The sequence below is a fragment of the Poecilia reticulata genome, chromosome 2 (genome assembly GCF_904066995.2).
Source record: "Poecilia reticulata chromosome 2, P_reticulata-male-v2, whole genome shotgun sequence".
In the NCBI taxonomy this organism is placed as follows: Eukaryota; Metazoa; Chordata; class Actinopteri; order Cyprinodontiformes; family Poeciliidae; genus Poecilia; species Poecilia reticulata.
The window spans coordinates 4901079-4914964 of NC_088831.1; the positions used below are offsets into that span (position 1 = coordinate 4901079).

The 13886-nt window shown below is 38.6% G+C and overlaps 1 protein-coding gene across 1 annotated transcript in view; it reads right to left on the minus strand.

The window, feature by feature from the left end:
• The window catches only part of LOC103474116 (bone morphogenetic protein receptor type-2), a 34211-nt gene extending 21882 nt beyond the window's left edge, over positions 1 to 12329 (minus strand). The window contains exon 1 of the mRNA XM_008424862.3: positions 11343 to 12329. Coding sequence (XP_008423084.1) covers positions 11343 to 11403 — 61 coding nt within the window. The 5' untranslated portion in view covers positions 11404 to 12329. The remainder of the gene's footprint in view (positions 1 to 11342) is intronic.
• Positions 12330 to 13886: the final 1557 nt, after the last annotated feature.

The window sequence follows — 13886 nt, forward strand, 5'->3', positions numbered from 1 at the left end:
TATTCAGCTTCATTTCTTGAAATTTTAATTAAGTGGTAAGTTTGAAGATTAAAGTATTTTCTTTTAAATACACAACCATTACTGTGATGAATTTAGTACTAAAGCTTGATGTGCCAAATGTAGTGCCTTTTCTGTTCTGCTCTGCTAAAGTGTCTCTAGGAGCAAAACAGGCAGAGATTAGCTGTGTAATTAGCCGCGTTATCGACCATGGTAGCCACTAGACCATGGCTGACTACTGATAAAAAAGATATTACAGTCAAGTTTTGAAAACAGAATTTTCCCATCATTACAATAGTTTAAAATCCTTTCAATAAGCAGTTTTACTTGAAAGAACAACACATTGCTGCTGAGGCAGAAATATATATTAGGTGATTATTCAAGTCAGACTAATTTACTAGCTAATATCCACTTGTTTTATTTTCACTGATACCCTACAGGAAACAGAAAAAGGGTTTATTAAAAAGTATATTGACTCGAGTAGCAAATGAACACTACGGACTAAATTCAGTCCATGTTTAATGTTTTTAATGCAGTCTATTAAGTAGTATTTGGAATAACAATTGCTTTTCTGTTTCAATTAAAATCAATTAGATCATATACATGTAATTTTTGATGTAAAAACAAAATATTTAGATATTTTCACTCAGGCTTATATTGTGAGAATCTGATACTGGTCTCTATTCATGACAGGCAATGAGACATTAGTTGGGCTATAACTTCTTATTTTCGTCTTCTTTTTTTCAGGGATCGCCACAGCACGCAGTCATCCTCCATTTACTTGTGATATATACATAAAGTTGCTAATAATACCGTTGCTAAATCAATTGATTAGTTTATTTACTCACTACAAACACATTCTTACAACACTTACTCTACATGACTGAACTGTATAGAATGTTAAAAATAGCATACTCTTAAAGCTAATCTATTATTTTAGCCAAAGAACCTGATAACTAAGGATGCCATTACCATTGTCCACTAGTTTAACTATAAACTGCATTTGTGCTTAATAATAAGCCAAAATCACTTTGATAAATACTGCAAGTACAGTAAGAGTGGCAATCACTCAACCTGTGGTTGAGTGATTTCTACAATGTGAGTTCTTTGTAAAAAAAAAAAAAAAGTTTTCTGGACTTATGGAAAGATCACGTCCATCATGGTTAAATTTATTTTTTCAATGCTGGTGAATGTGTGGACATGGGCTGTACAGGAGGAACTCCCATAGGAGAGAGGAGAAACAAAGGAATAATAGACGCAGCACGACAGAAGGAAGTGCAGGGCCTGCGACAACACCCACAGATCGCAAGGCAAACACGGAGACGTCGCATGCAGGGCTGGAAAAACTAACTCTTTTCAGCAGCGACTGCTGACATTACCTTTTAACGATTGGCGTTTGAGGCTGTGAAATGAATTCCATAGATGCCGCTCTGTCAGCGACGCCTCCGAGACAAACCACAACACACAGCAAAGAATGAACTTTTGATAAACCCCCCACCCGCAAAATGATCTAAAACCAGATTTTTAAGATTTCATTCACAGCCTTTAAATGTGATTTTTCTGCATTACCATTAAACAAGACTTCCTTAGAAACAATGCCAAATGAGCAATAGGCATCAGATGACCAAACAATAACTTATGTAAAGAGCTGTTTAACCTTTCATCCTGCAATAAAACACCCTCACTGTCTCCCTAACCCTTTAAACTCCCAGACTTCAAAGCCTGACCTTCTGTGAGATGGAAATAACATTATGACACACACCGACTGACATGCAGCACATTAAATAGTTTCATTGTGCCAACGTGCTTGCACATAAGTGCACACAAGACAAATGGAGAGCACCGTCTTACCACAAGGCAGGTTCATTGATTTCCGTTTCCTCTTTGTTCTTCGGGGTTGTTCAGACCTGGCACTAACATGATTCCTGAGTGTTTCGATCAGATGTGGAAAATTGAATTAGATTCTCGCTCTAAAGACTTTAGACTTGACTTCGACTCACATTCTAAAAACTTGAGGCTCCATTTTGACTCGCTTTGTAAAGGCTGGGCCTGACTGACTAGTGAGACTCAGACTCGTGCTCTGAAGAAGCAAGGCATCAGACTTGTACAGTGAAGATTGAAGTCTTCAATTATGTTTAGTTCACACAGAAAAAATTTTATGCTGATTTTGTCCAAATTTCACCCTGCAGACAATCTCAATGATGTCCGGATTATCAGGGTGCTATAATATCATCTGAAGAGATATTCCTGCTGTGTGGTGTTAAGAGTGATCTTGACAGCTTGGAAGGATGTCAGGGCCACGCCGATCTAAAAATCGAGAATATTGAACATATTGAATTGGCCCAATATGAGAGTATGTGTGTTGTTTACTCTGAACTCATGTTTGATCAAGAGGTTTTACAAGCTTTTCTGTCTGACATATGAGAGTTGGTGAGTTGCTACTGCCATGTGACTTGACATTACAAAGACTCAAGACAAAGACTCGGGCTCCAAAGACACAAGACTGAAACCCATGCTCCAATGTCTCAAGACTTGACTTGGACTATTGCTTTAAACATTTAAGATCTGACCTTACTTCATAAGTTTGATTTCAGTAAGATGTCCTCTAAAGAGTCAGGACTGAACTTAGATTCTTGCTCTAAATGCTTGCAAGTTGTTTAGACTTGAACTCCAAAGGCTTGAGACTTAGTCCAGACTTTTAAGTTTGGGACTGGAGTCTTTTCAACAATCTCACATAAGGGGAGAAATCAAGTTTTTCCTTGTGACTGCACTTTTGTGTCGACTCGGCTTTTTGTCTTTTCCTACTTAATGTTCGATCAGGATAACAGGATGGACTGCTTACACCTGACAGTATGCTTACAGCATCTGTATTTGTCTCACATAGATTTGTAGTAAATCTCTCACCTGAAACACAGTGAATGTGGAGGGTTGCTGCTTTGGCATCACGAGATACATGATAAATCTTTTAGGAGAAACATGCACACATCTAGAACTCACAATTCTAGATGTGTGCATGTTATTTGCTCCTGCTCAATTATGTTTGTGTCACGGTAAAAAAAAAAAAAAAGTGGGAAGAAAACAATTATGACAGCTTCCCATTCAGACTGCTAAAAAAAAAAAGTGGATAGAGGTGTGGTGAAGTTGGATCCTGGCGCAGACTGTAGAATGTACGCCTTAGGTTGAAGCAGATATTTACTGAGGAAGGAACTATAAAATTCCAGCAGGAGACACGAGGGGAATTGAATAACAGCAGTGGGGCTAATGACAGGCGAGGTAACAGAAGAACTAGGAAACAGACATATTCTTTGGGTTTTATGTTGTTTTGATTCTACCATCAATGCATAGATTAGTAAGTAACAGATTACAATGAATGGGATGATTAAAAGAATGAGTGTTTCTTTTAATATTGATTTGAATACATTAGCTTGTTATACAAAGATAACGTTCAAGAAAAAGGAGAATGAAGCTCAAACCAAATCAGTGTGACCTTTTCTTATTTAGGGTTATGAAATATACTTTATTTAAAAATTCCAGATGATTTCAGACCCAAGAGAGACGGGAAGAAAAGGAGGACATAAGAAATTATGAGGAAAGAAGGGAAAGCTACAAAGAAGAAAGAAAGGGCATAAGTAAATACAGAAGAAAAGATGAGTGGAAGGAAAGTAAAAAGCAGGAAGGACACAAGAAACATATGGAACAAAGTAAGGTAAGGAATAAAGGACAAGGAATGACTGAATGAATGAAGGAAATAAGACGGGAAGATCAGACAAGTAGTGAGAAAAGTGATGAAAGTAGGTACAAGGAAGGACAGAAGAAAGAAAGTACACGAGAAAACAAGTATTATAATATATATGATGGAAGCTTACAGGAAAGGAAGGAAACTTGTTTATCCCACTTATCCAGGTCTGATAAATACTAAAACCCAGCTCCAGTCTGCTTAGGAACCCCGCTATGTGTAGTCTCAGCCAAGGGAGGCACCTATTGTCACTTCTTACCAACTCATCTGCAGCTCACTGATCCTAATCCAATGTTTTTAGAACTGTTTCTGTTTGGATGCCAATCTCTACGTTCATCTCTTATTCAGCATGACAGCCCCTGTTTCGGGCACTGCTCTGTGGAGCTCATCATGTAATTGTGGCTCCCGATGCAGCAATGGATTGTGGGTCACAGTATGCAAGCAAGGCCAGTGGAGCGAGGAAGATGAGAGAAAGAGAGAGGGTAGTCATATCAAAAGACTACAGAGTAGTTTTCTGCTCTGAGGCTCTCCATTGGAGGACGGCGGGCACTGCTGAGTGTTTACCCATGGCCCAGTTATTTGCTAATCTCTCCCTCCTCCCCCAACTGGCCTTCAGTGCACCCTCCCAGCTCCCCTCGCGCCACCCCTTCCCTCGGCTTTGCTGCTAAAAAACAACAGCGATCTAATCTCTCCCTCTCCTCCCCTCCCCTCTGCCAACGCAAGACAAGGCGGTCTGAAACTTGATTATAAGGCACGAGGATGTGTTGGCTGCTCTCTCTGCACACGTTTAAGTTCTCGTACGCGATTAAAGCCAGAAACAGGAGAAGGGAAGTGGGGAAAACGGCAGTCTTTCTTGGCTGAAAACTGGGCTCATGCATCTGTGCATGCACAGTCATTGCCTCAAGCAGGCATGCAAGCTTTTCAAAGCCAAGCACTGACTCCCCATCAGAATGTATCGGTGCTTTTCAACACCCTCGCCTCTCTCCAGGTAGAACTGCCCCAGACTGTCTTCTCCGAAACATAGCGTGTTTTCATTAGCACAAAAGGGTCAGGGTGAAGCAAATCTTCTGAGAAGCACTTGTACCTGTGTGAGCCGTGTCCGCTGCTGTTTGGGTGCACGGCTTGTTTGGTGAGGTAGGATGAATCGGATTGGCATTTGCTGACACCCCTGATTTTCCAAGTACTCAGGTTAAGTTTAAAGATGGGGCGAGGGGGCTTTAATCTGTTCCATCTGGTGCTCTGTAATGACCCCCCCGATAACACCACCGCTCAGTCTGTGTCTGTCTGAGTCTGGTACAGTTATGCTAATCCTTGGTTTATACTCCCCTCAAAGCTGGGAGGCCTCCATTATTGACCACCACACAGTTAACACCAAAACCCCCACCCACACTCCTCCTTCTATTATCCCTGTATACCTTAACTTTCCCAAATATGTCATGAAAACGGTCACGACAAGTGGTGTTTGCTCTCACTCTATGGGGGTGGGGGTGCATAATCTCGGATTATATAAGCAAGGAAGTCTGGTTTTAGGCTGTACCTCCATTTAGGCTGTGTTTATAACATAATTTCCTTGTTGAAGAAATGAGTTACAAGTATGGGCTTGTCTTGCCATACAGTAGCTTGATAGGCTTATTTTCACCACAAAACAATGTTAAACCAGCAAGGCCTGTGGCTGTCTGGTATGATGGGGGTTTCTCCTTTTCTGGGAGAGAAAGTTATTTCCAATGAAACTCACAGTGCTAAAAGAAGAGTGATGGATCAGAACCAAAAATCCCTTAAGAATATTAGTGACTGCCAGAAATACATATTTTGACTAATGTATACAATGAAACTTTTGGTATGTCAGTGGCCATGTCAAGGAATGCCAAGCTTTAAAAAGTTGCACATTCATAACCTCTAAAATATTCTGTCGTACCTTTAGTTTAAAGTCCTTGAGAAACACAAAATTAACTGGCATTGTCTTTGATTGTAGCTCATGATGGCCCCTCCCCCACCTGCTGCTCGAAGCAGCACACTTCATCGTGAGGTTGACAAAAAGCTTTTACACTCGTCTTTCAGTCTTTAGAAAAAAACGAACTCACCCCACATATTGCTGTGCACTATTCATCAGCTGAAGGAAAGGTGTTTGATAGGGTTTCATAAGACTGTAAAATTACCATTACCGCAATATCAATATAGTAAAAATCGTGATGACTGTAACAAATATTATCAAATTAAATAATTGCTATCCCAGACATACATTTACTAATGCTTGTTCTTTTATTACCGCAGCAAATTTTAAGATGTGTTGGCAAAGTCATTAAGAAACTACAATTAAGTTGTTTAATTGCCAAAAGATGTACACAAATGTAACTTTACCAATAAAACCACATTGTTGAATTGTAAAAATTAGCATTTTTTTAAAATAGCTTGATAGTCCGAGTTCTATAATTTCACAAACCCAAACCAGAAAGACATGAAAGGCTTAGTTAAACATTTGTTCACTTATTGCGAGTCGTATCATAGTCACTGTGTCATAATTGCAGATTACATCTTTTTTAATATTAAATTGGCCTAGTGCAAACATCTCCTCTTACAAAAACGTAACCAGTCGTGGATTTGATACAACAGAAACCCTGTTGTTCACAACCAGCTTCAAGAGTTAACATACATCTAAAAGACAATGCTACTTAGGAGGAAACCCTGGCTAATTCCCAGCTAGGTATGGGTTGATTACCGTTGTTAAAGTACACCAAAGTTATAAAGTTTCAGGTTCTAAATCACTATGAATTATGGTTTAAGATCTGCCTCATGAGATAACTGAGTAAGCAATGGAGTAGCCCACGTTTCCAAGAAAAAACACAAAAAAATGGAATGTCAAAGTGTAAAATTAATGGAGCCACACCTTATCACCCTTAAGGCTCTGAAAATAAAGAAACATGTCTGCTAGGCAGCAACATCAAAAATAATAATTACTACATTATTATAGGTGTAATGATCAATGTTGTTTTAGCAGCTATACAAAAGGAATAATTGTTGTCTGTTTTAAAGAGACCATATCATACATCATTTCTTGAGAATCTAATACAAGCCCATAATGAATCTACCCTATTCTCCAAGCAGATTCTCAATATAATTTTTTATTGACAATGCAATATAATTTTTAGTGCATTCCCACGTTTTAGAGTAAATCTTTAACATTCTTACAGCTGGGAGTTACTGTTTTCTGGATGTCTTCTGTGAGAGCCTTTGCAAAGCTGAAGCACATAGCAACATCCACGGTTTGTGATGTAAAAGGATGGCAACAGAGAAGAGCAGCAATTACAGAGTTGGCAGATGTGATTTTTAAAAAGCCCAATATCGACTGAAATCCCTGCGGCTACCCTGCAAAGGTTCTGTCTGCGAAAATCCTCAACATTTTCTTTTTTTTTTTTAGAACTCCAGACTCATTGTCTCTGCTGGTCAAGGAGAACGCTCTGTGCTAATCATAGGCTGTCACTCTGAGTTACCATCTCAAGGCTGCACCTTTTGTTTTTCTGAAACATCCGCTTAATTTCTCCTTTTGGCCGTCGCAGAACGCTCACTGAATACTGTTCCATTGTATAAATCGCTGCGTTCGCCACAGCTCACAACTCTAACTAAGGTGAGACTAAATGATCTCTCATTCCAGCAGCAACCGAGCCTACAAGCTGCAGTCACGCTGCTCTCCTCTTGAATGTCAATGTATAGTTTCAAATACTAACGTATCATAATCTCTCATATTCTGTGTCCACATTGCTTTGCTTCAGGTATTCAAATACCGGTTTGTAAGTTTATAATGGCTGTATCTCTGTTTCTATGGGATAACTGCAGTTTGTAGCCAAAATCTGTCTTTTGTAGAGATGCACTGATCTGATATTAATATCTGTATCAAACCCGGTATTGGGAAATTAAAAAAAAATAATCTAGAATTCTAGTTTAATTCTTTGCTTTGTCCTCTGAATGACGTCAGGCTTTATCATTCATCCCGATTGCACTTTCTGAAAGGTTTGTTGCAGTGTTTTTTTTTTTTTTTTACATGTTTGACCAAGATAGTCAACCTATTGCTCTCGTCAGTTTCAGTTTATTTATTTTACAATGGCTGCTACACCCCTGACTGAACAAATTAAAATTCTGTTGACTTTACATGTTTGAGCAAGCTTGTGAGGCCATTGGTGTACTTAAGTGTGCTGTAATTGTGCAGAGTTATGAAAGAAATTTGTAATTCAGTACATTTATGTCTGCACTTTGAAGAACAAGAAACATTTTAAGTCGACTCAGCTGTTTTTCTGTTGCTGAATCGTAACAGCTGATTCCCATACCAGAAGTGTTTGCCACTTCCGGTATGGGAAGTGGAAAACATCTCTAGTCTTTTGAAAGCCATTCATTAACCAGCTTACTACTCTTTTGTTTACCTCCATGGAAGGCCAACATTGCATACCAAAGAAAGCATTTAAGTCTCCTTCGTAGGACCAGCCATAGTCTCCTTTTTGACATCACTGCTAAAAGTAAAAAAAAAAGAAAAAAAAGAACTAGATTGTTCAGGGAGAAATTAGGGATTTGTTTGGCTAACAAAAAAGTGTGATGGCCAATAATGTAGTCTTGTTAGATGTGTAGATGAAAATGTGCCATATTTTTTTAAATGTGCAGCATTTTGACTAGAATTATAACCACTAAACTTCTGTATCAGAGAAGTACTTCCATGTGGACTGTAGTAGGAATTTGCTACAAGTTGTTCTGAAACTGAGAAGAATCTAAAAGTAGCGCCAGAAGGTTTGAGAATTGTTTGGAACTGCTTCCCAATTCGGGAACACCAACACACTAATTAGTCCCATGGGACATGTAGCATTAGCCCAACCAAACCAAAGTCGGCTGCAAACAGGTTAAATGGAAGGCATATGGAAGGAAGGAAACAGATGTTTATGAAAGATTACTAATAACTTTCTGCATTTTAACTATGGCTGGGATGAAATTTAATATCAGTTTAGCAAGGGAATTATCCACACACTGGTGCAGTTTATCTATATGTCCAATTTATAAGACGAGGCACTCCTAGCCGTTACTTGCAATCGGTTCAGAATCACTCTGAAGAGTTCTTGAACAAGATAAGAGCAAGAACTGCACCCAGCCTGTGAGCAACTTCTCCTGCACAGCAGCTTTCCTGATGTCAATGAGTGCGTTTTGAAGGTCTGAATATAAAACAACACTTTTTTTAATGCCCTTTGGCCAAACAACCACACATTGGATTCTGAGCATAACGAGCCTGAACACACACAGATTTGCAAACGTACTTACAAGGCTTCAACTTTCCCACATTTTGTCACAGTATGACTACAGGATTGAATCTATTTTATTAGAATTTTATGTGATAGACCAAAAGAAAGTGTCTCACATTTGTGAAGCAGGTAGAAATGTTACATTATTTTCCAACATATTTATTGATAAAAATATAAAAAGTGTGGCATGCTTTCATATTCAACCTCCTATCACTATGATACCTACTCTATGTTGGTGTATCAATTAAAATATTGAGAAAATACAATAAATTTTTGGTTGTAGGAAAATTCTGAGAACAATCCCCAAACACTAACCGCTTCAAATAATAAAAATAACAGATATAGTTTCTGACAACTCTATGCCTATGAATTGAGGAATGAAGCAACATATGCTCCAAAGAGATTTTTGGCAGCGACTCCCGCCACCCGGCTGAACTTTTTTCACCTCAGCTACCCATCTTTTCTTCCCACACATTCTACTGTTCCTCTGTCTGCTACTATCTTATCGTGCTCAAGGTTTCACAGAAGCCTGGCTTCAACTCCGAGGTCTCAAACACATGGCATGAGTTGGCAGGCGGGGACTGCGCGTGCTTGGCTGCGTTTTCTTCCAGGCCTTTTGCACACAGAGACTGAAAAGGGTTCTAAGTTTTTTTGTTGTTGTTTTTTAACGCAACTGACAGACAACAGAGACAGTGTGTGTGAATTTGAATTTAGGAAGGACAGTTAGAAGATTCTCTCAATGCACTGCTGGTCGGAGGCTTAAGCAAACTAAGCAGGTGCTTACAGCTCCTGGCCAGCAGTGCTCAAACAAATGCCATAGATGTAATTTTTCGTGATGTCTGTCTGTTAAAACATGCTGCAACTTCCACTACATCTATGACTTGCTCAAGATAGCAATATTAGCTCCTAGTTAACAGTCTAAATAAAATTGGATATTTTAAAATTAGAATAGATATGCACAAAACAGAGTTTTTCCAAGAAATTCCAATTTCTTGTTTTTGTAAAGCTTTGACCTTTTACAACAATTTGGGTAGAATAATTGCCAGTGATTACATCGTTGGCATTTTAAACTTTTTTTGCATTTCATATTGGCCAATACAATGGCTAGCATTACTAAAATCACGGTTCTTGTGTATATTTTTGAGAATGTAGATCCTGAACTCAATGGTAATGCTTACACAATCCACAACAGACCAAGGCTCAACGTTCAGAAAGGATTAAACTGAGCAATTTTACAGTATTGTGGTAATTCAAATGAAATTTTATCATAGCTTAAATAAACCACAGATATCTCAGATAACACTGTTTGATTTTAAATAGGTCCTTACATCTCTGTGCCTTCTCTAAAACCACTGAAACACTTTACGGATACTGAAAACGGCAAACTTTGCATCATCTCTGTAACAGCAGCCACACCGAAGAGTGTTGTAATTAGTGCAAGCTGGCAGTGCGTCAGTATGATGCGTTCACTCTTTGGAAAACTGATTTGACTTTTGAATGTCTCTGATAAAAGCCAGGGTTTTAAAAATGGTCCCTTATTTCAGCATAAATGATCAAAAAAGAATTTTTTGAACTAAACTTAGTTAGTTTTAGTGTCCCAAGTTGGCACACAACTTTGCACTCATCCCCTTCCCTCCCTCAACAATGACAATTACAGTGAGCAAAGCTGGAATAGTAAAAAAAACAACCTACACACTTAGCAAGGCTTCTTTAAGACTGTTACTTGTGTGTATGTGGAATTCATGATAATAGAGAACGCTCTTGTATCTACAACAACAAATAAGTCGATATTATCTCCAATTTGTGACCTTAACAGGGAAAATGACCAACTTTTACATTTTTAAGGACTGAGACTGACGCTAAACGCAGGTCAAGTAAAGTCAGGAACTATTAAAAAACCATATCAACCTGCTCTACTGACTGTAGTTTATAATCCAATGAAATATGTAAAATCAGCAGAAACTGAACAGGAGTGCCGCTGAATACATTGGCATGGACCAGATCTTTATTTATTCTGCTACTACCTTCCAACTATTTGTTCAGCTAAATCAAAGAGACACACGTCCTTCAAGGATACCAACACTACAATCATGTTTTACTGTTTGTTATACAAAAGTTAATTTTGTGAATCAATATGGCTGCTCAGGCCCCCAAAAATGTCTGGACCGCCCCTGAAGAAATAATCACGCAAAAAGGATCAGACTCAGCCTCGTAAACAACATATGGATGATTTAAAACAAACGAAGACTTTGTGGGACAGACTATGGCTAAAGGAGAGCATAAAATATTCACCATGAGAACATTTTCATCAACAAAAATCAATTCACGCCACTCACCAGCCACAGAAGTCAGGAAGATCGCAAAGCAGAAAAACGCAGATCTTGCCATAGATTTCATTGCGGCTCGGCTCAGCGTACTTTGGTATCGTTACTTGGTCTCCTCCGAGGCGTGCTGTACTTCTTTTGGTCCTTTGCTACAACAGCTTCTACTCAGTTTCTCCACGTATTTCCTCAAAAGTCAGCCCAATAACTTGAACTGATCTCCCAGATAGTACAGCACAACACATTGAGAAATTATGCAAAAAAAAAAAAAAAAGAAAGAAAGAAAAAAAAAGATGTGTTGTTCTTGTTCTTGTTGCTGGTGTCGGTGGACTAACAATGATAAACAAAAGGAAGTGAAGTAGTCCCGCTTTGGAGCCCGTTGCGAAGCAGACAGATAAGCCGTGCAGCTATCTTGTACGGCGGATCTTCCATCTGTGAGTGTCCGGAAAACGGCGTCTGTGTCCAGCAGCTAACATGCTAGCTGCCCGAGGCGACAGTCTGGCTGGTGCTACAAAACTTAAGCAAAGCTGCTAAATATCGCGAAAATAACCAACACCGTAAAATACATATTCTAATCAAAAGCCGTTTTAAAATATATCCACATTCTCTTGTCGAAAGTCAGTAAAATTACAAAAAGACCCTACATTTAAATCGAGTACGTTTAAAGCTGATTGCTATCCAAGCTAACTGATGCTAGCTACAGAGCTAGCCAGTTAGTTCTGTGCGTCCACTGTCGTTTTCCAGTCGGGAAAACATAAAAACAACACACGAGTCACAGGCGCCTATGGTGAGCGGTGGACGAATAGTTGCCCCCCGGCGCAGAGAGATGGCGGACGGAGGCGATGGATATCTCTCGGTCTGGCCAGGGTGGCTGGGAACGCCTCGTTTGCGGGCTCGTCTGGACCACTCGTCTCCGGGTTTTAAGTTACTGCCGCGGACGGTCCCACACAGCCAGTCAGGAGAGAGAGGGTGGTGCAGCGCCGCTCTGCCGCAGACAGTGGATACAACACCGGGGACAAATGTACTGCATCCGTGCTCTTTGTGTCATTCTCTGCCGCGATTTGTTGATTTTTTTTTAACAGCGTTTTGGTCCTGAAACTGATTCAAGCCTACAAAAGCACTTAGCTATAAAATTAGAATGGAACAATGATGCTCTGTGATGTATTCATATCTCTTTAACTTTTTTGACGTGTTGTAACGTTACAATAATAATGTAAAATACTAGAATTACAGCTGACATAAAGCAACATAAAGTGGTGCATAATTTAGAAATTGAAAGCAGGTCACAGATGGTTTTAGTTTGTTTTGTAAACCTGACCCTGCCGGACAAAAGCAGACCCACAGCATAATGCTGGCACCACCAAATGTTGTGTTCAGGCTTATGAAATGTTGGTTTCCCTTCAGAAATTTTATTTTTAATGGGCCAAAAACATCAATTCAAAAAGAGAAGCTTTAGTAAATTGTGTTCTTGCTACAGGCTGTTAGTTTTAGTGCAGATTAAAAATACAAGTTAAACTAGTATTTCTTGACTATAGAGCATTTCTAGTGCTTAAACAAATCTTATAAGTTAGTGTTAGCTCAAGAAATAGACAAATTAATAATAAATGGCCAACCTCAAAGACGGAGCGGAAAAATCAACATTTATCATAAAAGAAGGGAACACTTTGAAGAAAGTCTGGCTCTTTTGATATATATACACCATAAAGAAATGAGGGGGTGGTTGAAAACTGCTGCACATAAATAATGCATCAATAGTGATACTTTACTGCCTCTTTGTGGTTAAACCACATACTGGAAAAGTGAGCAAAGGGTGTTTTTCATTTTTCATTTCATAACTTATGATTAACAGCAAGGAGCATAATAAAAATAAAACATTTGTTACAAAATTAATTTTATAGTATTCATCAACAAAATGTCTAGAGACAACAGGGATGGCTGTACCTCAAATCATTGATTTTGTGTCTGTGCAAAAACACCATCATTACTATATATAATTTGTTAGGAAATTGCTGCTATTGTAAGAACATTTGTAATTCGTCGATTTTTCTTTTGTCCTAGCAATATTTCTTGATAATAAATTCCAAAAAAGCTGGAATTATCAGGTACAATTGTTATAATATTATATTATTAACATTATCCTTATTATTACTCAAAAAGTAATAATTAACAACTGAAATACACGACTAACTTTTTTTCTTTTACACATTTTTTAAATCAAAACATATTGCTTTAGTATCAGTGATGATTGTAACCATCAAATATAGAGATCTGCTGTTTTTCATTAGGAATATGAGAAAAGCTTCCATCCATTATAGACACATTGTGTTTCATATAGTTTTTATTTCATTTTCTCATTTATATTTTAATTCTTCTATTTTTTCAAAAATACTAATATTGGTGTCCACTCAATATGACGGACGTATTTGTCGCAACATTTCTACTAAACTGTATCTCTGGTAGTTACATCCATGTTCCAGCAGGTGGCGATATCGGACTGCGGTACGTTGGAATCAACGCGTAACTGAGCCCATTTCAATGTTTTGAACTCATGAAAACTCA